The sequence below is a fragment of the Prunus dulcis genome, chromosome 8, assembly GCF_902201215.1.
Source record: "Prunus dulcis chromosome 8, ALMONDv2, whole genome shotgun sequence".
Taxonomy (NCBI): domain Eukaryota; kingdom Viridiplantae; phylum Streptophyta; class Magnoliopsida; order Rosales; family Rosaceae; genus Prunus; species Prunus dulcis.
The window spans coordinates 4,047,752-4,067,970 of record NC_047657.1 but is presented as its reverse complement, the minus strand read 5'-3'; the positions used below and the strand labels follow the sequence as shown (position 1 = coordinate 4,067,970).

Genomic DNA, 20,219 nt, shown 5'->3' with positions numbered 1-20,219 from the left:
AATCTTACCCCATCTCTCTTTGTCTTGCCACTTCTCTCTCTCTCTCTCTCTCTCTCTCTCTCTCTCAAATATGAATAAAGGCCATTGGATTTAGTTCTTGCGAAGGCCACCGATTCTCATCGAAATTGAAACCACATAACTAATTTCTCAATGAACCGATCATAGTCAGTTGAAGTAATCATCGATAACGTTTGTTCAGTGATAGAAATCTCTCTTCCGCTACATCTTGGTTTGGTTGCTTAACCCTAGTAATTAAGATGTCTATTTACTATATTTATCTCGATCTCTTTAAAAAAAAAAAACTCTTAATTTCCAAGTGAAATTAATGTAGATGAACTTGATTAGTAATCATGCATAATACGGGAAGGAAAGCATCTACGTCTAGTATATTTGGGGAATTGGTTCTACAGGAGAGGGTGAAATTGATTGAGATCCATTGTTAGTGAGAAAGTCCATTCACTACACATGTCAGCTAAACTTAAGCCACAAGTGATTAAAATCCATCAAGTTAAGGATAGGTGGTATAAACCATATGAAAATTTTCAAATACCAAGAAGAGTCAACCAATGATGGGATTATATAAAATCAAGTATAATTAAATATCTTTATAAAAAAAAGAGAGCATGTAATTAGATATTAATGAAATGCAGGTTCATATTCCTTAAGTTTCACGCGTATAATTAATCCATGCACTGATGATGTCCAAAAATATATATTTAAGTTTATGACCTTATCCTTCACCTGCACCTGGGATGAATTCTGAGGATTTAGGAAAATGAACATATGTCAAAAATAATTGAAATAATATATTAATAATTGTACTGTTGTTTTGCTCTGTATATAATATTCAAATTAAGGGTACTAATATATTAAAATTTAATTTGTACAAGGTGTATATTAAAAAATTAGTTGTGAGCTTTATCGTCCTCTAAAAAGGTGGTTCTGTGTTTAATTTTTCCTGGGTCGTCAGTGCCCAATGTAGGAGTGGACTTGAGCTAGCCTACCAGCACGGACCTGGGTCTGCAAGTATTTAAAAACTATTGTTCTAATATTATCACTAAATAACATTATATCATCAAGGATTCAATTCTAAGTATAATGCACCTCTATAGTTCGATAGGTCTGAGGTTTTATAGTACGATATAGGTGTGATGCTTTATATAAAAGGTCTCAATATTATTAATAGTGAAACCATTTATTATATGTTATATTTTATTTTGTAAAGTTCGAAAATTCTAACTTTGATACTAATTCAAGCTCAGGATCTCGTGTACTTTTGGTATTAAATTCTACATTAATTTTTTATTAAAATCATAACGAAATGCCAGCAATTGTTCATTTGTTATACTGGAGAAGATCAAAATTTTGAACTATATACTAATCTTTGCTTATTTCTCCACTTGTATTAATCAAGAACTGTTTAATTACACTTGTATTAATCTTCAAATGCAAGTAAAGATCCTAAAGGATCATGTATCATTATAAAATCTTGAAATCCCACTCCACAGACAAATTTACGTCGTATGCGGCCAAACAAGGCTCGCCTCATAATCACATTTGGCAACCCAACCCAAGCTGTTTTTGGTGACTTGTGGGTCTTTTAATTTAATTCATGGAGCCCCAAACCCTAATTATTTAGGGCATATGACAACCTGAACCTGGTCTAGGGATATTTTATTTTAAAGCAATTTCACTACAAATAAAAATAAATAAATAAATAAATAAATCTTAAAGAAATAGTAGAAAACATGAAGAAGACAAAAAGAGCTGCCGACTAATTATGATCAAATGTATGTGCCCTAATATAGCAAATAAATTAATTTTCTTAATTAGTAGGCTGGGGTTGGTAATAGACATCTTACTGGAATCCTGCTGTGGGTCAAGAAAATGAAGACCTTTTGGGTCAATATGAAAATTTTCATTTCATAAATATGCAAATTTTTTTTTCAGATTCTTTTCCAAGCCTTTTTATAATGACTAAACAACAACAAATAATACATTAATTTAGTCATCACTCTTAAGAACAGAGATTCTGTGTATCCAAATTTGTCTTGTTTTAACTCTTCTTGAACCTTTCATCTTGTCTGTATTTTTATGAAATTTTTTTTTAAAAAAAAACTTCATAGTTATCCTTGATTTTCTCTAGTACAGGTGGAATTCTGCAGCTTCTGCCATCTGTTTAAATATGTGATGGGAAGAGGTATTGTTATTTATAAACTAGGGTTTGTTTGTTGTCATAAGGATAGGCCTTGCACATTTTAATCAAGTTGAAGCCTCAGATTTCCAACATTGAGAGGGACATCAAATTACTTACAAATTTGTCTACCAATTTAATAAGAGAAATTCATAACATTGATGAATAAAAATTTGAAGATTTTGAATAGGTTTGGAATTGTTTAACCAACTGCAACTTTGGTCGTCCTACCAACAAAACCTATATCACTACTAGAAGCCAAATTTGAGCTGAAACTGAAAGGAAGCAAGCAAGTTAAAATTTATCATTGCCATTTGAAGACCACTAAGAATAAGGAAACAGAAAAAGAACCAGAAAAAAATAATAATAAAGAAGAAGAAAAGAGTGCATTTAAATTATCAGAGATGAGCAAACCTGAGTATTCAATGGGAGTATCCCAACTCTGAGTTTTGAGTTGGGATTAAAGACAATAGTCAAACGGGTGGAAAGGAGTGACCAAATAACAAAAAGAGTGCCTAAATTTCCAAATGAAAAGATTTCTTTGAGTTCTATATCTATCTCTGGCCATATTTGGTGCTAAAGATTGAAATTGGATAACTCATTAGATTGAAGACATGTTGAAGGAAGAAACATAAGCCAAATGCCAAATTTTGCCCAAGTTAGAGGTAGAAGATTAGTCAAGAGAGAAACGTATCCTTTAAATCCCCACAAAATGATAGGATATTAACATACTTGAATCTTGTGAGTTAACCAATACAATCTAATCCAATCATAGGCACCAAATGTACGTGGGATTTAAAAATAGAATTTCATGTAAAAATGTTGTAATAGAGGGTTCGTCATCGGGCCGGGCCTTGTAATAGAGGGTTCCTTTTTCAGGCCAGGCCAAGATTTGAAAGGGATCAGTCTGAGCCTGCCCATAGGGCAGGGCCTAAGTGGGCTTTTCGGACTAGGCCGGGCCACCGATTGCCTTTATTTTTTTTGTCTTATATTGCCTTGCCTTATTACTACATATCATACTTGAAAAATTGTCTTCTATCAAAATCAGACCAAGTATGAAAAATGGACTTCTAAAATTCTAATGTTTTCAATGATATTTTTGGCTGCTTATATTCTTTACAACTTAAATAATCAAACATGATTTTTTGAGATTTTAGTATAAAGTATACATTGACTTATTGGGGGTATCAATATTGGTATAAATTGTATCTTATACTAAAATTGAATTTTCATATTTTGATTAGTTGGGAATTGGATTTTCTAGTTTTTTTTTTCATTGAATCCAAATGAGAGTTACTTCCTTATTTACTTTGTAGACTTAAGTAAATGTCTTGACATTTACGTAAATGTTTAGAATGGAAATAAGACAATATAAGGGGAAGCCAAAAACAAGGCAATGAGCGGGATTACTTGAGCTTGGTCATGGGTAGGCCTTGTTGGACCGGACCAGGAGGGGCCAAAAGTTTCAAAACCTAAGATCAAACTCTACCCAATCTTAGAGCAGGTCGGGCCCTGCGGGCCGAATGATGACCTAGTGCATGTATATACCAAGTGCAAAACATCATTACACAGCCCAATTCAGTAGAGCTTGTTGGTTGGGAAGCGAGTTAAAATCAGTTTCATGGGTGAAGAATCAGATTACAATAATCAAATGAATGCTCCGGAGACTCAGATAACAAGAAAAAAATGGAAAAGAAAAGAGGAAATAACAAATTAAGATTTACAAAATTCATGAGAATACTCAAACTGATAATCATGTTTTCTGCTGTAAGCATCTCATACTTTTTGGTTCTGCACATTTTCTAACGGGTCATGAGGTAAATGAAGTAAATAAACCAATCTAAGACAAATCCTAAAACAAAATATTTTGCTCTTTTTACCTCTTGAGGGATGCATGGCTTCGAGAAGGATGGAAAAGTTTAATAGTGCTTTTTTAAATTGCCAGTATCACAGGGCAACCATAAGCATCAGCTTCGTTCTTACTCCTTTTCAAATTTGAACCACTTCCAATTTGCATACATGCTTAATTTATCAAAAGGTAGAGCATCGCTTTGAGGGGATTCTGACTTACGATTGCCGGGAACAGCAGGCAGCTTTTGTCTGTACTTCTTTGCCATCATTTCAGCCTCTGAAAGTACTTGCTGCCAGAAGGAAGAAATTTTCTATTAAGATCACAACTCGTTATGCAAGCAATTCTCAGACCAAACGAGTAATTTCATTTCTGAGCAGAAAGAACAATTTAAATACCTCTCTGTTTAATAAAAAGAGGCCAGGTTCACTTTCAAGTTCAGCAGTGCTGTAAGCCAAGCAAAATTGAATTTGTATCAGTTAGGATTGTTCAACAATATGAATTCAATGGAAAAGAAAAAGTAAAAGGAAATCAGCAAAGACATTAGCTAGTTCATGAGGATAACTTTGGAACCAGAGGGAGCCCTAAGTGGCAAACTGAAAACTGCCACCATTCCAAGCAATCTATTCATCATAAAGTACTTTCCGTTGGGGGAAAAAATAAAACAAGAAAACTGATTCACCTTAATGCATTTCTCAGTTACTGATATCTGTTTAAACATTTTATGCTGCATGATTAAGCTCTGCAGTTCGTTATGTAAACCGATAATCTGTTATGAATTATAGTACATGACTTTTAAAATGTAGTCACAACATGATGGGCAAATTCAACAGAATGATCATCCATTTATGATCAACCTACATAGAGAATCAGAGTTTAGGGCCTAGACTGCCAAGAAAAAGAAAGAGTTAGCATCAATTATGGCCTGGACTGCCAAGGCATCAAATAATTTAATTTTGTGGCCAACAAATAACTGAAGCAATGTGATTCTCTTGGCAAAGAAAGAAATATATAACTAAGAAAAGATCTCTTTTAGATAATAAATGACACAAAGATAACACAAAGAGGTTTGTCAGTTGTTGTTTAGGTCCGTTCTCATGTCCCTTTATGCATTCTTTTTCCCGAAAATACCAGTTTTATTATCTTATGGAATATGGAATAGAGATCTTGACTGGGTCAAAAAAACCAGAACGAGTCACCAGTTTAATGGTCAAACTTTTGGTCAATCTGGTTCAATTCATGATTTGACCAAAAATGGGTCATACATTATGCCTAAATTGGAAGTGTGACCAGTTCCCTGTTTAATAGATTGGATCGGGCCAGTTAGGTCCCGTGTTGAAAACATTTGCTACAGAATAGCCCAAAGCATTATGAATTTACTAGGAAAAAAGATCACGGAGGTTTTCTCAACCACAAATGTATGGAATATGAATGAACTGAAATTTAAGCATCTCATCCCCTTGCATACCTGAGAGATATTTTGTCAGGAAACATTGACTTCACAACCAGAACTTTGATCTTCTCATTAACCTTAAGTATGTCACTGACAGAGGTAATTCGACCACGAGTCATGTTTGATATGTGCAGCAAGCCACTGAGAAACAATAAGAAGGTTCAAATTGTCGATCCACCAGTGAAAACAGGAGACACATATTTCGCTTGTTTGATACATCTATAGTCTTGGATACAAATTGATGCAATCAAGATATTATATAATCAATAAAATTCAACAAGAATAAGCCTCAGGAATATTATACTTTTTATTGACAATGTGACCGCACAAAAAGTTTCCCTACAAGGTTCTGTTGACATTCAGAAGTTTATCGCCATCTAAACTCTAATTTCTAGCCCCCCTCTTTACCAAAAAAAAGAGAGTCAAGGAACCAACCTGGGTGGCATTTTATAATTAGTACACAATTGAATAGAATATTGATCCAAGTGGACACAAGAACTGGTGTAAGTAGGAAATGACAACTACATAGAACTTTTATACTCGGACGAAAAAGAAGTCTTCAAACAAAATATAACAAAAAGGAAACCTAGCAGGTGCGTCCAGCATACTGAATGATAAGATTATCTCCATTTCAAGTTATTTCAACTTGCATGGCTCTATCTACATTAGAGGAAGCAGAAAAAGTCTATGATACATTTCAAGTTATTTCAACTTACATTCTCACTGCCACAATAATGTCTTTATGATACATTTCTTATGTGTTTTAATCTTCAAGAATGAGCAGAAGTTCTTCAAAGTTTTGAGGACAACTCATAACTCATTCTCTCATTGCCACAACTTGCTAGGTGAAAATGGTACAAAATTGCATGCCTTTACAGTTTAAAATTTGGAAATTTCATTTCCTTTCTGAAGATTAAAGTTATCTTCTCATCTTTTCCATGCATGTAGATATTTTTCGAAGAAAACCCCATACAATTTTATTTTCATGTCCTGGTGTTTCTAATCTTTGAAATGTACACCACACGCATACATCATTTCTTTTAAAAAGTGGTAAAATCAGGGAAACCATATAGCCAGTCTAATTTTGAGGTAAGTTTGAAAGTCCTTTACCTCCTGTTAGTTTCGCCTATCCTCACTTGGGCTCCATATGGAAAAAGTTTCTTAATTGTTCCTTCTAAAAGTGTTCCTTCTTTAAGGTGTAACATTTCCTGCAACATTATATTGCCAACTGAGGTTAGTTTTTAAGAAAAATAAAAACATAAAATCTAAGAACAAACAATGAGAGAACATTGCATGCAACAAAAGAGCAAGAATAAATTAAATTTCAAATATGAAACTCACCCAAGCTTCTTTCTCACTCAATACTAAGTCATTCTTAGCTTCATCCATGCGAGTAATCTGCACATGCATCCGGCATCCCACCTACACCATTAGGAAACAGAATGTGTAAGAAACAGACTAACAAAACAAATCTTTGCAAGTACATAGTGAATAAGTCATGGACCCCATTATTAGCATAGTCAAGTCAAGTCAAGTAGCTAATGACTCTTGAAATTGGCTGTAAGAAAACAGAGTCAAGTCAAGTAGCATAGTCAAGTCAAGTCAAGTCAAGCATGCCCATATCATTATGAAACACCGGTTGTAAGAAAACAGAGTCTAATGGATTATGTCCAGTGATTACAAGTGCTTACAGTAAACACAAGCTCCACTGATGTTATAGAACGTCCAACTATTTTTCTTGTACTATCTTCTCTTGATAATACTGATGGCATCGCATAGAAGTTATAGAACTCATGCATTTCACATACTTAAAGTGTTCTAGCAATAAATAGTTCCAGTGCATACATGATATTAGAATTGATTGATGGGTTGAATGCATCAACATAAAGAAATACAAATCATACCTGAAAAGCAGCTAAATGAATAACATTACATGAAACAATAAATATGTAAAATTCATCACAACCATCAACTTACATTCTCTTTGAGTTCAGTGAAGTTGTTCACTTTACTCAATAACTCAGCTTTTGGGAGGAAAGCTCGCAGACCCTGAAGAACCAATTGTAGAAATGTTAGGCTTGAAACGACTGCATTTAGCAATGTTCAAAAGCCAGACACAAACCTCAATTCTTGTAAGAAGGCCTCCGGTATTCCATTCTGTAATTGTAACTTCAATAGGTTCATTCAGTTGTTTTATCTGTATAACAAGTAGAAAAGTTTCAAAGAAAGTTTGGATTACATCCTCACCAAACTTTAACACTGCAAGATATTATGAGCTAAATGCAGCCACCAACAAAGTAGTTGTGAAGAGAAAATCAAGTTCATGAATCTTGATAACAAAAGAGTGTATGGTTCCTAAAAACCTATAAGATATAAATATGGTACCCAAGATGCAGCGGCAGAGGCAACATATTCCGAAAAAGCTCATAAGAAGTCATGCAGCAACCACTTAAATTGACCATATAAGTTGCCATATTCACTAAACAGAAAAAGGAAAAAGCAAGATAAGAACCTGCCTCACTCGATGCCAAGCAATTCGCCGGAAGAGTCGTCTAGTTGAAAGCAAAGGCCTGCCACTAAGCGTTCTTCCAAGAACCTCAGCAAACAAAACAGTTCCAGTTTCAACAACAGGCCTCCCTGGAATTGCTCCCCCATCCACAGCTTCAGTTTTCACAATTCCCATCTTCCCTCTTACCATAAATTTTTCAGCATCATAATCCGTATCACATAACAAGTAGTCCATCTCTTTGTCATACAAAGGCAGCACCTCCTTAGTCAACATTGTACCCAATAAGTCTGCTCCTACATTCACGTCAAGTTTATTTTCATTGCCCGAAACAACAACGCCAATCACAAAATCACCCGGTTTTGGTTCATAGTACTCAACATTAACCTTCTCATCTTCCTCATTTTCATCATCCGATTCACTTTTTTCCTCAAAAACTCCTATCTCACCTCCCTTTTCTTCTACCCCATCTCCATCTGCAGAATCTCTTGGCGTGAAAAACTTCAAGAAAGGCGCTAAGGCCTCGTCTTTATGAAGCTTCTCAGAATCATTATCAAGTTTTTCAGAATCCTTATCTACTTCTGAAACAGACCCATTATTAATAGGCATAGGGGAAGGCTTATCTAGCAACTCAAGCTCTTCATTCTCTTCAACTACATCTCCTTCGGACTTATTGGCCAAATGGGTACTCGAAAAAACGTCATATACATCACTCCTAGAGCAAAAAGCAAGGCGCTTGCTTCTCCAAATGGGTAAATTCCTAGAAATTTTCAGTCTTTTAGACAACCCAATAGTGGAAAATGAGCTATAACTTGGACGCTTTGCAATTGAGTATTTGGGGATGCTTGCAAGCGCTCTGTTTGGTATGTTCAAATTGTTAAGCTGCAGAGATGAGTCGGGGAAGGAGAAAGACTTACAGGGGTGAACAAGGACTGGCATATCTTTTTTCTTTATCTTGAGGAGCACCTCATGAGCTCTGTCTAAAGGAATCGACCATTCTTTGCAGCGTGGCTTTCCCCCGGCCAGTTTTATCCGTTGCGCAAGATTTTTATGTTCTTTCGAGTTTTGGCATACAAACGCAGCGTTTAATATATTAATCTCAACACTGCACCTTCTTTCGCGTTTGCGAGAGATTTTTTTTAAAAATTTTAAAATTTATTTTAAAATTAAAAATAATTATGGATAATTATTTTTCTTTTAATTTTAATTTTTTTAAATATGAAAAAAGTGTAAATTTATCATATTATCATTATTTAATTAAGAGTAAACTGCCGAATACCCCATGAACTTTATCGACTGTCGAAATGCCAACATGAATTATTTTTTCAGCTAATTTAGCCCTCGGATTATTTTAAATGGTCAATTTAGCTCCTGTCGTCAAGTTTTTAAACTTCCATCCAATTTTCTGTTAATTATAAAGGTAAGTTTGTCATTTTACAAAGACAATACCAAAAAATAATAAAGAAAATGTAAAATCATGATTTCTTCTCTCTTTCTCTTTGTAAAAAAAAAAAAATTTCTTTTTCCTTTTCCTTCTTCTTCCTCCCTCTTTTCTTTCTCCTCTCCCCGTTTCTCTCTAGATCTGCCTCTCTCTCTCTCTCTCTCTCTCTCTCTCTCATTTTTCCATCTTATTCTTCTCTCCCTCTCATTTTCTTTCAAGAATCTGACTCAAGTGCAATCCATATTCTGATATTCTTGTGCACCCGCCCCAGATTCAACAGCATCAGCCAGTTCAATCTGAAGAATTTCGTCCCAGCCCCGATCCATTGTCCACTGCACCTCCAACCAAACCCAGAATGCGTTGGACACAAGAACTTCATGAAGCCTTTGTGGAAGCTGTGAGAAGTAACAGATTCTTTTAGTAACAACACTCGCGATCAAAGAAGAAGAAGCAAACAGTCGTGGCTTGTTTAGCAGAGCTTATTTTAATTACATTAACCTCTAATGGGGTGGCATTTTGTTCTATCCTTCCTGGAAACCTAGTCCAGAACTTGTATTTGGGATTGAAATTGCTGGGCTTAAGATCCCTCACTATCGAAGCATGCTTCCCAATACAGTATCTAAAAACAAAAAACACCACAACATCAAACAGTAGCCTCCATTGATAAAGAACATAAGCAAAAAATCACTCCACGACTTGTAAAATCAAAAAATCAGAAAAGTACCTAATACCCAGTTGAAGATTGAGCATCAAATTGCAATTCTTATGCCCTTTTGATGTGGTATGGCCAGGCTTCTTGGGCTCGCCAAAAACCTTTGCCGTTTCTGTAGAACATCGAAGCCTCCACATTATCGATAATATCACAAGTAATATCCCCAGCTTCCCCATCAGATTCCCAGATACTAATCCAAACTAACGGCAGAGGCTAAATTGACCATTTAAAATAATTTGATGGTTAAATTGGTTGAAAAAATAATTTAGAGTGGACATTTCGATAGTCAATATAGTTCAAGGGGGTATTCGGCAGTTTACCCTTTAATTAATAATTTTAATTCTTAATGTTTACATTAACCAATGACATTTTTTGGCATTTTGAATGTTTTACCATTCTCTACCTTTTACTCTTTATATATATATATATATATATATATATTATAATATTTAAACATTTTAATATGTTTGTTGTTATATTTAATTTTAATTTTAAATTATTAATAACTCAAATTACTAAAATGACCATGTTAGATCAGCAATTTAACAATTTTATTGAAGAAATTGACGAAATGGGATAACGTGAGACATGAAATGCAAGTATTAGGGAAAATTGAGTCAGTTGAAAGTTAGGGGGGAAACATGAGACACTAAGCAAAGCACAAGGGGTAATCAATAAATAAGCCATTGAAAAGTGGTTTTCGTCACAAAACGACAATGTGGTTTACGAAAATTATATATTTTTTTATGTCACGGATTGTTCTTACATTAACCATGCACATCAATTTTGTCTATGCCGTTATTTTTAAGAGATTGTCTTGGGGGTGTATTGAATTAAAATTTTAATAGATTATAAAGTAGTTATAACTCTATGAATTTTTATTTGACTTTCTTAAATTCCACATATATTTTGATTGAATTTAAAAGAATTGTAATGAAATTTGTTAGAATCTTATCATAGAGTTTGATAAATTTTATTATTATTAAATTCGAAATAGTGGTAGGCCATCATGTTTGACGTTAGTGATGGTAGTAGAGACAATTATGATATGAATGGTAGAGTTATGAACGGTGGTGGGGAGAGTGGTGGAAATGACCATGTCAAGTGGTGGTGGTGACGGTAGGGGGTGGTAATGGTGGTGTCAATGGCTGTGGCGGCGACGCTGGTGGTGATAGTGGGGGTGATGGTGGGGGTGCTAAGGGTGGTGGAGGTGGCGCTATGAGTGACAGCGATGTTGGTTGTGGTGGTGGGGGTGGCAACGATAGGAGTGGCGGTGGTGGTGGTGGCAATGGCAGTGACAACGACAATGGTGGCGATGACTACGGAGGTGGTGGTGGTGGTTAATGCAGTGGTGACGATGACAGTGGTAGTGGCAGGGGTGGTGGTGATGATAGCCATGACAAGATGGTAGTAGTAGAAGTGGTGAAATCATATCTCGAGAATAAACATAATATATCTATCAAAATCTCTAGGGTGAAGCAAAAGAATTTCATAGCCTAAAATTAGTCTTGAATCAATCAAGATCCACCAATTGTGTGAAAACACCCAAACTTTTATGGATTCTTTTAAAGTCATGATTAAATACAGTCAAATTTGGATGGACTTTAAAAAGTCTGGATTGAACACACCTAGAATCTTATAGACTTCTATAAAATCGTGATTGAATACACCTGGACTTTTAAAATATCAATTGAATATACCTTCATTGATGTGACATGCATATAGAGCTCGCAAGTCTAATAATATAAGGTCGTCTCCAGCCATGAGCCATAGGTCAAATATGGCCATAAAATAATGCAAAACCCATCTCCAGCCATAGTCTAAAATTTTTTTTGGCCAAATTTAGAAGGCCACATGTAACACTCCTGACCCAATTTAATCGTTTTATTCAATTTATATAATTGTGAAATTACAGTTTTGCCCTCGGGAGTAGGGTCTCTTTAGTCATTTTTTGATCCATAAGGATTTTGGGGATTGGAGTGGCATTGTTGCTTAGAGCTCGCTCTTGCGAGTTCGTAGACACGTAGTGGGCTCAAATTGGAATTTTAACGAAGAAGTTGTGGTCCATGGAAGTGCAGTGGTACAACTGTAAATTTTTCAAAGTTGGGTTTTAAAACAAATCATGTCTCTCTATCTCTCTCCTGGCACACGTCCTTCTCTCTCTCCCACCTCTGGCTTCTGTATAGAAGATCTGATTGTTTCCAAAATATTTTAGGCTTTAATACACTATTGGAAACATCATGTACATTGGAAAGGTTTGTGTTCAATTTTGGTAACCTTGCAAATCCTGGTAATTCTAATTAAGCAAGTTAATGAGTTTGACTTAATTATTTTTTTAGTGAATTTAGACTGAACTTGGGCGTGACATTATCAATCTATTAAAATTTCTCAAGTGCTAGTAGTGGCACGCTCACAGATGCTAACACAATTCTTGGCCTATTTCTAGGGCTAGGATGACTTGGAGTGAATACATGTCTACTTACTCATAGAGCTATCTGTGAGTCCACTCGTCAACTTCTCATTCTTAGTTGCAACCCTACCTCATATTTAGTCGCCACTCGACACTCTAACTGCCTTCTTTTTTATTTTTTATTTGGTCAGAAACAGTGCTTTCATTCTAGAGGGGCAGCCAAAAAGCCAAACCTAGGAAAAATACAAAGCAACAAACAGAAAGTCCAAGCCACAATGGGGACAACAAAACCAACATGCAATACAATAGATAGACTAGGAGGGGAAGAAGAAAGACATAGCAGCTCTAGTATCACCGCGTCCATAGGCCTCCTAGACAGAATCAGACTAAACATTTGTTTGGAGGACACGAAAGGCCATCCTTATTCAAGATGAACGTGAGAGAGGATGGAGGCCTATAAGCCCAAACTTCGTTGCACATCCTCGACTTAGCAAGCTGTGCCAAGTGATCTGCCGCCTCATTTGCGGTTTTGCGAATCCAAGTCCAGCTACAAGACCTGAACGCCAAGAGAAAATCTCTTATGTTACTAAAGATTGGGTAAAAATCTCCCACTTCCCCCGAGAGATGTCACCATTGATACTTTTAACGGCTTCAAGGCAATCAAACTCAAAAGACACTAGTTGATCACCCCAATCCGAAGAAAATCTGCACCCTTCTAGGCACGCTAAGCATTCAGCCGTTAGAGCCGAGTCCGCCTGAGCCAGCAAAGATTTACCCTCCAAGAACTGACCATTGTGGTCCCTAACCACCATACCAATACCTACAGATTTGGAGATTCGTTCCCAAGCCACATCCACGTTTAATTTCACCAAGGGGCTGAGAGGGGGCAACCATGCCGTATTATGCGCCAAGTTTTTGGGCCTAGGACTGTGGTTCGCTTTGCAGCGCTCCCTGGAGGAAAGGAACTCATTAGCTGCGTTTGAAGCCCTTTGGATAGTGTCCCTAGAGGAGGGAGAGCATTGTTCTATTACTGCCTTGCACCTCTCCTTCCATATGTGCCAACAAAGGAAGCATATTATGGTTTTGATCCCATCCCCATTATTCTGCTCTGTGCCAATAGTAGAGAACGTACTGCATAGCCATACATCCAGAGTAGAAATAGAACATTTATCTACTCTAAGACTTAATGGGCTGCCAAACCAAACCGTCTCGACCCATGGGCAGAGAAGAAGCATATGCTTCACAGTCTCAAGGTAGCAATTACATAGAGGGTAGAGAGAAGTCTGGGAGCATTTCCTTCTAAAGAGTTTAACAAATGCAGCAATAGCATTCCAAAGCGCCCGCCACAAGAAGGTTTTTATTTTGGGGAGGGGGGAGGAGGGGGACATTGTTTTCCACATCATTTTCCAACAATCGGTGTCCACGGTCGTAGATGAAGAAGGGTGATGAAGGCGCCTGACAACGTTCACACTATGAAGCCAATGATACCCGGATCTCACAGAGTAGCAGCCATTTCTATCTCGAGGCCATACCAGTCGATTTGACATCCTACCACTCCTAGTCTGGATTGAACGAATGGCAGAAGCACACTCTGTAGATAGGGCATGACTGATGGGCTCTAAGTTCCAATTGCCCGTGTCACGATCAATGATGGATTCGACTCATTGATCCCGGTCAATCTCTACCCCTTCAACAGATTTTAGACTAGCAACCTGGAGGCAAAGCAACCATCTGTCCACCTAAACACAGATTTTATCGCCCTTCATGACTTGCCACGTAGCCCCACGAAGAAGGATGTCTCTTCAAGCTGGAAGACTAGCCCAAGCCCAAGAAGCTCTTCCACTTTTCTTGGCGTCAAGAAAGTTTCTGTGGGAGAAGTATCTGCATTTTAGGACCTGGGCCCAAAGAGTGTTCGGCTTGTGAAGGAATCTCCAGCACTGCTTTTCCAAAAGGGCAAGATTGAACTCCTAAATATCGTTGAACCCCATTCCTCCATCCTATTTTGCTTGGCCCATAGAGTCCCAACTCACCTAGTGTATTCTTCTTTCATTTGCCTTTTGACCCTACCAGAAATTAGCAAGGATAGAGTTTATTTCCTTGCACAGTGAGTTTGGGAAGAGGAAAATGTTCATTGGGTAAGCTGCTACAGCAAGGGCAACGACTTTGATAAGAGTCTCCCGACCAGCTGTGAGAGGAGTTGATGCTTTCAGCTCTGAACATTCAGCAGGATTTTGTCTTTGACAAACCCAAGGGCATCCTTCCTTGCCTGCCCCCAAATAGTTTGGAGGCTTAGATATTTCCCAGGATCAGTTACAATTGGCATATGAAGGATACCGCTGAGGGATGAGCGAATTGGTTCAGGAGCGTTGGGGCTGAAGTAGACACTTGACTTCTCCAAGCTCACTTGTTGACCAGAAGCATGGCAGAAGTCATGAAAGATTCTTGTGATGTTGTTGCCATTCTGTTCGTTAGCCTTTAGAAAAAGCAATGTGTCGTCAGCAAAGATGAGGTGCAACAGGAGAGTTCCACCGGGTGCTAGTCTAATTCCTTGAATCAACTTAGCATCACATACATGTTTTATTAATAGAAAGAGAACTTCACTGATCATAAGAACTTCGACCACTTTCGGTCAGTTTTTGGGGTAGGTCCAGGAACAAAAATGGTTCCAAATATGGTGTGATACCTAGGGTAGGAGTTTGAAGCCGTGATTTTGAGATTTTCCGACGATGCGTAATCCCTTTGGACACCCAGCACTGCCAGTGCGTGAGACGGCGCTTGAGCGAGGGTAGTGCAGTGGCACTGTGTGTTGATGCGATCCTTAGGTTGTCATGAGCGAGTAGTAATTCGCGGATCTCAATTTGGATACCGTTTGAGCCTCGAACAGATTTTCTAAATTGTGCGATTTCCAGGTTCAATACTGTTGAGCCGTTGGATCGTAATCTTTTTCAAATATGTTACTCTAGATAATTTTAGAATCGTGTAGGATTCAACGGAATGTGAATCGGAGTCCCGGATACTACGAAATCGCGAACCCTAAGGCTAGGGTTTGGAAATTATGCGATTACACGATCGTGATCAATCCGACCGTCCAATCGACACCAATACCCTCGGGACATGTGTCCTAGATATATTGGACCTTTTAGCGGCTTTCGGATCATATTGTGAGGTCATGGACCCGTGGGGTCACAAATTGATTTTTGGGACTTTAACGCTTTTTGAGTCCCAAGATACTGCTAAACTAGAAGGAATGCTTTTATGGGCATAGGGATAACTTTAACTTGACACACGTACTTTTAGGAGCTGGGGGTCAGGGTTTTTAATTTAATACTATATTGTATTAATAGAATATTGTGGTCATTGAATCAGGCACCCGGGCATCTGTTGACCGGCAGGAGGGACCTTCAAGAGGTCCAGTGAACTCGGACTATCAGTGAGTGGACTCTTTGTTTTAATAAATGAATTTAAACAGTTCAGTTTCAGTTATAAGATGTTTTATTCTGTTAAATATTTTATGTTGCATGCTGCCGAGTTAAATCTCTTTTAAAGAATATAGGAAAAGATATTCTCGTTAATTAGTAGATAAATGACAGCAGAATTTCAAAGGTTACAGAAAGTTAATTATTCAACAGCTTTGCTTCAGAAATTTTACATTTTCTTAAACCACCTTGTACCCAGATATTACATGTTGCCTTCGGATTATATTGGTTGCCTTCGGTTTAGTCAACATGCTTGACAGTTGCCCCACGAGTTCTTTGGTATTCAAACTCGTGTGGAGCGAGTAATGCGGATCAGGTGAACTACGGTACCCTGAATCCTGCGAGTTGCGGCTCGGACTGACCTCGTGTCACTGAGACCTGCGAGTATGTGTCACCCATGGTGATGCAAGGAATTGACGGATATAAGGAATTGACGGAAATAAGGGTACACCTAGGTGGTAGTTTTAAACTGTTTTCAATGCCTTAAGAAATTAATGTTGACCATGAGTATGCTTGGCTTATATATATGTATACTTATATAAGTGCATTGAATTCAGAAAATAAAAAGAATAATTTAATTTGTATAACTGTTTTTACAGTGGGGTTAGTATGTTCATATGCTATTTTCTAAACTTTGTTTTGGGTCCACTCACCCTTTTTGTTGTTTTGCGCCCCCAGGCAGTAGACGTGCACAGGAATCCACCACCGGGCCGTTTCCCATCTTCCGCGCCTTTCTTTTGATGTAGGATTTTTGTTTTGTAAAAGGATTGATTCCTTTGTAAATTCTTAGTAGTTGCTCTGATGTTTTGCCCTAGACTGAGACTTGAACTGTTGGAATGTATATATATGTATGCTGGCAGTTGGTTATATATATATACACTTATTTTGGCAGGTGTAAATGATTTGGTATTGAGCCAGTTACAAGGGAAACTCTGCCGGTTTTTCGATAGACGTCAACCTTGTTATTTTATCATGTTTTGTATAGAAGGGCAAATAGGTCATTTGTGCCCGACATTCGCCAGGTGTCGAACATGCACAGGGGCATCTCCATTCTCTCTTGTAAATGTAGATGATCACCTCCTTTTACCATCTCTGAAATTGTTTGAATGCCTCTAACAGGAGCTTCCTTTTTATACTCAAAAGCTTCAGCATGATATAGGCAATGCATGGAAGTCAACTTATCTTCTTTAGAAAAATAAAATAAAACTGAAAAAACGCAATTTGAGCACATGTGGTTAACAACATTTATGCAGACATTCACATCTAAAAAATTGAACATGAGCCAAATGCACCATGTGAACTAATGAAGGTCGACGTTCTTTTTGTTTTTAATAAAAAAAGACCCACATGTTTATGATTGTTACAATTGATATGGTCAAGTAAGCATACTAATTTTATATAAGTCTTTAGTGAATTATTTATGATTGTGCACATCGTGATCCCTTAGATTTAAGAGCTGAAATATAAATATATTTTTGTTTTTATTAAGTTTTTTATTTATTTTTATCAACAAGAATAATCTCATTATGAATTGGCAATCCAACGTACAAACATTTGAAATAATTTCATTAATGACACTTCATTTCTTATAGTTTAATTGCATTACATTCATCACCAGAAAAAAAATCCTAAAAACCAAAATATAAAGCCTAACCATCTTTGACATCAAGGAAGCGAAAGAGTCTAGGCTTAAAAAAAGGTTCTTTGCTTGGACAGAAAATCTGTTCGTTAGAAGTAAGAAGCGCGAACACACTTTTAAGGAAGTAATGGCTTTAGTGAAAGACCCATAACTCCTTTTAGCAACCTACTTGTCCAAAGCTAGTTTTAAAAAAAATATATCCAATTAATCCTTTTGAACCCGACAAAAAAGTCTCACTTTCTCACCCATATACACATTTTCTTTGTTTTTCGTATGTTCTAAAAGAGCTAGAATTGGCCATGGTTTATGTATGGATTAGCAACACTTTACTCTATTGAGGTTTAGGTGTTGTTTTGAAATGTGCTTTGATATTTCAGTTTTATCTATTTGATACCCGACGTTTTTAAATTTGACCAAATTATGCCCTCTGTCAAGTTCACCATTAGATATTCTGTTAAATTGATGACGTGGCAAGTGTGGTATCCACATTGATGCTCATGTGTGAAAAAAAATAAAAAAAAATCTTTAAAAATATTATAAAATTTAAATTTTTTTAAAACAGAAAAAATAAAAAAGAATAATAATCCCCATGGCCCAAATGCATTTGTTGCATAATAGGAGGGTCAGCTAAGCCTTGTGGGCCCCCTGTGGCAGGTAACTGGAGTTTTTATAAAAAAAAATAGCTAAAATTTACCTCCTACTTTTATAAATGTCAGTTTTGTTAAAAACTTTCAAAAATGGCCAAAAACCCACTTAAATAGACTCAAATGTCCGTAAAACTAAAACCCACATAAAAGTTAAAACTACTACTATTTGATTTTATATATATATATATATATATATATATTTTGACAAATTCGGGAAACATTAGGAAAAGGAAATCGCACTTGTGGATCCCACTTCCATCTTCTAACTGTCCATTCCATTACTCACGTCCTCAGCCCTGGCAAGGCTTGTGCGCTGCAATTGCCCTTAAGGTCTATAATTTTCTGCAGAGAATGCTTTGCAATTAGTTGGTATGATGAAGGTAAACAACTTTGAACAAGAGCATCTAACACCCGTCTTATTCAATTCTTCTTTTAAAAAAGACCTGTCTTAATGAATTATTTGTTCTCGTGAACATCTCGTCCCTTAATTTAAGAGCTGAAATATGATTTGGTTTATTTGTGTGGGAAATATTTTTGCTTAAGTTAGCTACCTAATTTGTTATTAAACTGTGAATGAGCTAACTTCCAAGATTAATAACAAACAAGGCAATGTAAATATAAATAGAAGCAGATGGGTTCACTGGCGAACCCAGGAATTTTTCGGCAGAGGTGCAATTTTGAAAGACTAAAAGTTTTGAAAAAAAATTAACAATCAAATAGCCTTATAATTTAAACAATGCTAATTTAATTTATATGCCAAAAATGAAATTGGCACGGTTGATGAAGAAAAAAAAAAAAGAAGAAAAAAAGCCCAGCATGTTTCATCTTTTTTTTTTAAAAAAAAAAATCTTTTCTAGATTAACTATGAATTACATTCGAATACACTTTGGTAGCTTGATCGATACAATATTTTCTTCCTTGGCACAAGACTTGATCGATGATTCAGTTTTTATAAAAGACTTGGAGTTCTCTACAAAAAGAAAACAACAATAATGGTTTTGATATTGGCCAATGTGTGAATAAAAACTTATCATTTAAAAAAAAGAAAGGAAAGGAACCGGACCTAAAATTGCTGAAATTCAAATTTTAAAGCAAAAGCAAGGACTCCATCTCCGTTGAAATTCATATTAGGATTTGAGATGGGGCATCTTGCATGACTAAAAGCAAATTGAGTTTTGTTGCATATCAGTAATATCACCTTGCACGGCTTCTTCAAATTGAATTGGGAGGCTTTTGTTCCGTGTCGGCAGTTTGCAATTTTTTTTTTCTCGCTTGGACCAAAACAACATCGTTTTGGCCAGGACTTTTTAAAAAAAGTTAAGGCGCTGTGCAAAACCCAACAGCGTAGCAACACAGCCAGTGAAAGAAGAATATTGTTCAGGCATTTGCTCGAGCAGTTGGTAGGCAGCATAGCAGAGGGGCAACTCCAGCGCCTCGAAAACTTTTTCCAACGAGGGAAGGTGCAACTGCACCTCTTTGACCCGTCAAAGTGATTTTTCATTTAATAAAATAATTATACATGTACAAAGGATATGTATCCAAATAAATCTTCCCATAATACACAGGAAAATAGCACGCACCTGATGCTAAAATAAGCCCAAGGAAGGAAAAAAAGTTCAGCCACAACCACGATTCTGAAAAGCAACTATTAACCCAATAATCATCGGCCATTGTTAATTCCACAAATCGTCCCTCCATCCAAAGCAAACGGCTAATTGATATAATGGACGGGATAATGCAACTCAAATTAGCCAATGTACAAATTCAACACGCATTGTCCGCGAGCTGCTGAAATCAAAATCAAGCCAAGCTCACCAGGAACAGTAGAAAAGGTCAAGAGCTTCAACCCTTCAAGGTAAATTGATCTGAGATGAAAAACCCGAATTCTTGAT

General features: G+C 36.7%; 2 protein-coding genes across 2 annotated transcripts; one reads left to right on the top strand and one right to left on the bottom strand.

Moving 5' to 3' along the window:
- Window positions 1–3,789: 3,789 nt before the first annotated feature.
- LOC117612133 (protein PIGMENT DEFECTIVE 338, chloroplastic) lies at window positions 3,790–9,064 on the bottom strand. Its single transcript, XM_034340878.1, has 8 exons — window positions 8,009–9,064; window positions 7,619–7,693; window positions 7,474–7,545; window positions 6,838–6,918; window positions 6,607–6,704; window positions 5,512–5,637; window positions 4,442–4,490; window positions 3,790–4,335 (listed from the first exon to the last, which is right to left on the bottom strand). Exons 1-8 carry the CDS (start codon window positions 8,939–8,941, stop codon window positions 4,174–4,176), a joined length of 1,596 nt encoding a protein of 531 aa, XP_034196769.1. The 5' UTR covers window positions 8,942–9,064; the 3' UTR covers window positions 3,790–4,173.
- A 2,100-nt stretch (window positions 9,065–11,164) lies between these two features.
- LOC117638284 (RNA-binding protein cabeza-like) lies at window positions 11,165–11,499 on the top strand. The gene is made up of 2 exons (XM_034373422.1): window positions 11,165–11,183; window positions 11,279–11,499. Exons 1-2 carry the CDS (start codon window positions 11,165–11,167, stop codon window positions 11,497–11,499), a joined length of 240 nt encoding a protein of 79 aa, XP_034229313.1.
- The last annotated feature ends 8,720 nt before the right edge of the window (window positions 11,500–20,219 follow it).